The sequence below is a fragment of the Rhagoletis zephyria genome, unplaced genomic scaffold (assembly GCF_001687245.7).
Source record: "Rhagoletis zephyria isolate East Lansing unplaced genomic scaffold, Rhagoletis_zephyria_1.1 Rzeph_scaffold_00119, whole genome shotgun sequence".
In the NCBI taxonomy this organism is placed as follows: Eukaryota; Metazoa; Arthropoda; class Insecta; order Diptera; family Tephritidae; genus Rhagoletis; species Rhagoletis zephyria.
The window spans coordinates 286,737-292,685 of NW_016157203.1; the positions used below are offsets into that span (position 1 = coordinate 286,737).

The following is a 5,949-nucleotide window of genomic DNA, read 5'->3' on the forward strand; positions in this document are numbered from 1 at the left end:
TGAAGCACCGACTAGAAGCGTATTTGAACGAAAAAGGCGCCGAACACATATCTATGTAAAGTAAACAAGCCCCGCGCTGCATCCCTTTTTCGATAGTTCTGAACTGGTTCTAAATTCGACAAATAAGATCTAGTTCGTTCTGCATCCCTTTTTCTATAGTTCCGAACTATTTCTAAATTCGTCACTTTAGATATAGATTTCTAGTGAAAAAACTGAAAAAAAAATAGTTTTTTAAAAGTACCACTTTTCGCCAATTTTGGCCCGCTGGGGATCTAGTTCCTATCGGACTAGTTCGTTTTTGGCGATAAAGACCTAGTACGGATCTAGAAATTTGATTCACTAGTCCGCGGTTTCCCTACAGGGAAACCGCTTGCATGGTGTATACGGCTCTTAACTCGTTTCCACCGTTAGACTTATTGTCTTGTTTTATCTTCTTTGGCAATACTGTTGACCGGCATGCCGTTTTAATCCTCAGTAAATATTCAAGATGGAAATAACACAATTAGGTGAGTTGATAGGCAGGTCTAACATTCTATTCAATAGCCCGATCACTTTAGACCAAAATCGACGTAAGATTAAAAAAAATCCGGAAAGAAATTTTTTGACGCAGTTGGGTGTCTCCTGTTTAGGTGAACACAAAATGAAAACTTTTCCCCCAATTGCGATATGGGAAGTGTCCGCCATCTTGGACTTTATGTTTTTACGATTTGCGCGCGAGTTTTGCATTTCTCGCGAAAAAAGGTAAAGAAATTTGTTGAGAATTCGATTCCCTACAATTTTCATGGCCTATCAATTTTTTTAAACTATTATTTATTGCTAATAATATGCAAAAAATGCCCAAAATTAGGCAAGTGGCGCGGTTTTTTCGAATTTTGAGCAATTTCTATTTGAAATATGGGGCACATTTAAATGGCAAAGTTGTAGAGGACGAAATTTCCAATAAACGCATTATTTATATGTTCGCGTACGACGTGTAGATCTCGACCAACAACGCGCTCAATGCAGCGGAAAGGGAGAAGCTACTCAAAACTTTTTTCCACATTGCCTCAGAGTTAAAGTTATTGGCGCGTTTTATTTTTATGTGGTTTCACCAGTAGTCCTAATCCACACATAGTTATTTTTGCCACAATAAAACTCTTTACAATCAGAGAAAAGTCGTATTGATAAAAGCACAAAAACTATTTGCTAATTACAGTTTCAACTGACTGAAAATAGTCATTCATGGGCTTGGCCTATTGGTGAATATACGCACCAAAAAACACGACCTCCGAGATACTGTGAAAAAAGTTTTGAGTAGCTTTCCCCTGCCGCTGCATTGAGCGCGTTGTTTTTCGAGATCTACACGTCGTACGCGAACATATAAATAATGCGTTTATTGGAAATTTCGTCCTCTACAACTTTGCCATTTAAATGAGCCACTTATTTCAAATAGAAATTGCTCAAAATTCGAAAAAACCGCGCCACTTACCCAACTATTATTATTAGTAATAAATAATTGTTTAAAAAAATGACAGGCACATGAAAATTGTAGGGGATCGAATTCTCTACAATTTTGTTCTCTACCTTTTTTCACGAGAAATGCAAAATTAGCGCGCAAATCGTAAAAGACACAAATGTCCAAGCGGACATTTCCCATATCGCGATTAGGGGAAAAACTTTATTTTCGTGTTCACCTAAACAGGAGACCCCAAACTACGTCAAAAAAATTTCTTCCTGGAATTTTTTCGTTGAAAAAGGGAGTAGGATTTTCAACATCGATTTTTCGCCATATCTATTTTACATGCGATGAATTAAATCGATTCATAATATCGATACTTTCTTAAATATCGAACATTCCTAATTCATATATCCACATACATGCATATATTATCCTTCATATCAATTCTGGTCTATTCATGCGCCCCACGCTTTTTATTTTCAATCTCATAAATTGTTTATAATGACATTTGTTAAAATTTCAAAATCAAAAGTTATCAAATCAAATTCTATGGGTCTGAGAATTATTATTTTCTACTTTTTAGTCCCTTTATAAAAGCGTTGTATATTAAAAAGTTGTTTTATATTATTTATTTTGATGTTGGGTTAGCCGGGCTTGAATCAGTGATCGGACTTCTACCACATTGTGGTAGATCTGCCACCTTTTTGAGCATCTACCACATCTAACACACAAGGTCTGAAATCTACCACATATTCGCGTTTTTGAGTACCTGGTTTTATTTCTGCTCGACATAATTTTATTAATTTTAGTAGCAAAAATTGTCCAAAACTAAACACTATATGGTAACAAGAATGATATAATACAAGATTCCGCATTCCCGTCGGCGATGAAATTTCTCAAGTAAAAGTAAACAAAGCCGAATGGGAGGAAAAAATAAACTGTAAAATAGTAAATTTTCTCAATAATAAATTTTTCGACAGGAAACGTGGTTTCATTATGTTAAATTTTATAATATATGACTTATAAAAAGAATTAATAGCGAAAATGTAAAAAAACGGGGATTTTTGTGAAAGTATTAGCAAATTTCAGTGCATATAAAATTTCTGAGGCGTTGTATACATTGACTGGAGAATTGTCAAAATCGGCAAATTCCAAGTAGTGGTGCCACATTTGTTCGCTACTTCGTGATGTGATAAAGAGAAAAAAAAACTTACCTATGTTCGAAAAATATCTTGATATGGAAGGAACTGCCTACACTTAGCAACTTCAATCTTGCACTTTGTTGTACTAAAATGAATTTTTTTTAGAGCCTAATTAAAAAGTTTGAAATTTAGGTGAAACCTTGCAGAATTTTTTAAATTTTTTTACAAACTTTGATCCAGAGTCTGAGATCTACCACATTTTTTTCCAGATTCTACCACACAGAATTTTTTTAAGTCCGATCACTGGCTTGAATACAGGCTCTACGCAATGGTAGCATGCACTGCTAACCACAACACCACAGTAGTGATGTGTAACACACCCCAGTGCTGTGCTACTGTGCTAACACTCTTCGATGTGCCGCACGCTCTGGCACACCTTTTGATTAAACTATAGCGTAGTAACACACTCGACACACTCGACTAAAGCACATACTGGCCAGTGTGTTTTTTGGAACACATAGCACACTGTGCTTGTGCTCATCAGCACCTCTGTACGCTACTGCATGAACCGTGCACCAACCAAATACATCCATATCTTTAGCAAAATTCACCAACACAATTGTCGTACGTATACATATGGCAACAAACATATCTTGGGTATTCACAGTTATAATTTCGTGTTATACGCTGCTAAATTTGTGAAAACCCTAATCGGTTAACAAAAAACGCATCAATGCAAAGTATCAGTCCCTTTTGTTTTTAAAGCAGAAGATATTAATGTCCAATATGCGCAACTACGCTGAGATTTATTTAACAAAGACATTTTATGTTTTCGAAGTAATGTTCTATATTAATAAAACTAAAGTAAAGACAACAAACATATTATTCGATTGTAGATTATTACAATCAGTAAAGATACCGTGTTTATTGAATTCAATACTTGGTTTTTTATTTTACTAGGTAAATCACATATTTTATCGAGATCGTAAATAATAATTAAAAGTAAAGAAAAAACAATAAAAATGGAGGTCAGTTGTAGATTATTACAATTGGTTTATAAAGTTTTATATAAAAAACTTAGTTTTTTATGATAATACTGAGTAAATCACTTTTTTTTTAAAGATCATATGGCGCTTGGCTTTTATAACGACTAGTTAAAACATATTCATATATCTTAAGTAATTTGTAACTCAAAAGCAATGAATTGCCATCATTTGTAAAAAAAATTTAAATATAGTTATATATATATATACGATTCAAAAGTATACTTTTTTCTTAAAAATCATTATGTCCTAGATTATAATTTAAAAAAATAATTTGCGATATTTTTTCGCAGTCTAGTCTTTCTCTTTTTTCGCTTACAATTTGTCCTGCATGTGAAAAAATGCGTTCACATGGTACTGAAGTGGCTGAAATGCATAACCGCGATTTCATTATGCGATATAGCCTTGGATAAATAAATATGCTTCCTTTGGCTCCACCAGAACAAAGGGTCGTTATTCTTTCCCTGCGCGTTTTTCCTTGGCAAAATAGGCTCAGCCAAATATTTGTCAAGTTCTACTATAGCAGAAGCNGTTCATTATGCGATATAGCCTTGGATAAATATGCTTCCGTTGGCTCCACAAGAACAAAGGGTCGTTATTCTTTCCCTGTGCGTTTTTCCTTGGCAAAATAGGCTCAGCCAAATATTTGTCAAGTTCTACTATAGCAGAAGCTAATTGGTCTTGTGGACGCGTATACATGTGAACCTCAGCATCGAAATCCTTCCACAGTAAACCTTCCCGGTGACTTTCCGACGAGCTATTCTGAGCACGGTCTTCAATGCCTGCACTTAAATCTCCTTCATTTTCTTTGTTTTGGATAGTGGTATTTCCTACTTTAGAATATAGTCTTTTCACAACTGTATTATAACTAAGCTCGCTTATAAATCCAAATTTTTTAAAACGCGGGTCAAGGATCGTCGCTTGAGCTATGAGCTCATTTTGTTCCAAGTCTCTGAATCGAAAATTTAATTCATTTAGTAGTTTTTTCACTAAGTTTTGTGCAAATAGTGTAAGTTCGTTGGTGTTTAAAGTCCTTAAGTGTTTATCTAATTGTTTAACATATAAAATTACTGTCGAAGCGCTAACATACTTTTCTCCGCTAATTGTAGTAGTCACAATTTCGAACATCTCCATAACATCCATGGTTTGTTGCGCAACTAACCATTCTTCATTACTTAATAAATCTATACTACACAGTCCTTCATCTCTCACCAATGCAGACGACTTAACAACAGCTACAGTAGAGATCACGGCATCTTTGATTAGCAAAATACGCTTCAGCATCTCGTAGGTTGAATTCCAACGGGTTTGAACGTCGTTGATTAATTTGCAAACGGGGAGTTCCATTCTTTTTGCCGTGGCATTAAGCTGTGAATGCGCATACGAACTTTTTTTAAAAAGCCTCACGATTGCCTTTACTTTGTCCAAAACCGGTTGAATTTCTTTCAAACCTGACTGTGCTACCAAATTTAAGCTATGCGCAAAACAGCCCCAATGCCTCCACCCACCTCCTCGCACCGACGCCTTCATATTTGCCGCGTTATCTGTAGCAATTACTGTGATTTTATGGCCTAAATCCCATTCTTGCAAAATCTCCGTCAGTTTCTTTGTTATGTTGTCACTAGTATGCCGCTCTGTATACGAAACGCAGCTTAACAAATCGGAAGCCAGAAAAGTGCACTTGTTACCTTCAACTATATAGTGTGCAGTAACGCTAATAAAGCTATCTTGCGCACGAGATGTCCACCCATCTACCGTCAAACACACTGCATATGCTCTACCCAAACGCTGTTTTACTATTTCGACGGTTTCACTGTAAGTTGCTGGAACTAATGTTGAGGATATTGTTTTCCGCGTTGGAAGTTTGTACGATGGATTCAGCATGAATACCAATTTTTTGAACTCTGCATCCTCCACAACCGAAAATGGGTGGTATTCCCTCACAATCATCCTGACCAATTGGTGATCGATTTCATGCTCCTTTTAGCGGAAATTGGTTTGCTAAAATACTGCGCTATGGATGGACGTGGTTGAACACACGAAGCTGGCATGGCCGCCTCTGCAGTTTATTCTGTACTAACGCAATTGTTGTTGTTGTCGCTAACTATTGCTGCAGGATCTTGCCTCCTTATGGTTTGCGTTAGATGTTTGGTGCTTAAATGTCGCAATAGACTGAAGGTCGATTTATTCCCCACGGAGAGCACCTGGGCGCACAAGAGGCACTTAACTTTTCCCTCTTTCTCGGCTGAAAAGTGAAGCCATACATCGCTTTTCTTTTTTTGACATTTTCTAAGTAAAAATGAATTATGGTACATAATAACTATGA

At 36.1% G+C, this 5,949-nt stretch overlaps 1 protein-coding gene across 1 annotated transcript; it reads right to left on the reverse strand.

Moving 5' to 3' along the window:
• Positions 1 to 4,130: 4,130 nt before the first annotated feature.
• Positions 4,131 to 5,573, reverse strand: LOC108378709 (uncharacterized). Its single transcript, XM_017635016.1, has 3 exons — positions 5,142 to 5,573; positions 4,714 to 4,991; positions 4,131 to 4,575 (listed from the first exon to the last, which is right to left on the reverse strand). Exons 1-3 carry the CDS (start codon positions 5,571 to 5,573, stop codon positions 4,131 to 4,133), a joined length of 1,155 nt encoding a protein of 384 aa, XP_017490505.1.
• Positions 5,574 to 5,949: the final 376 nt, after the last annotated feature.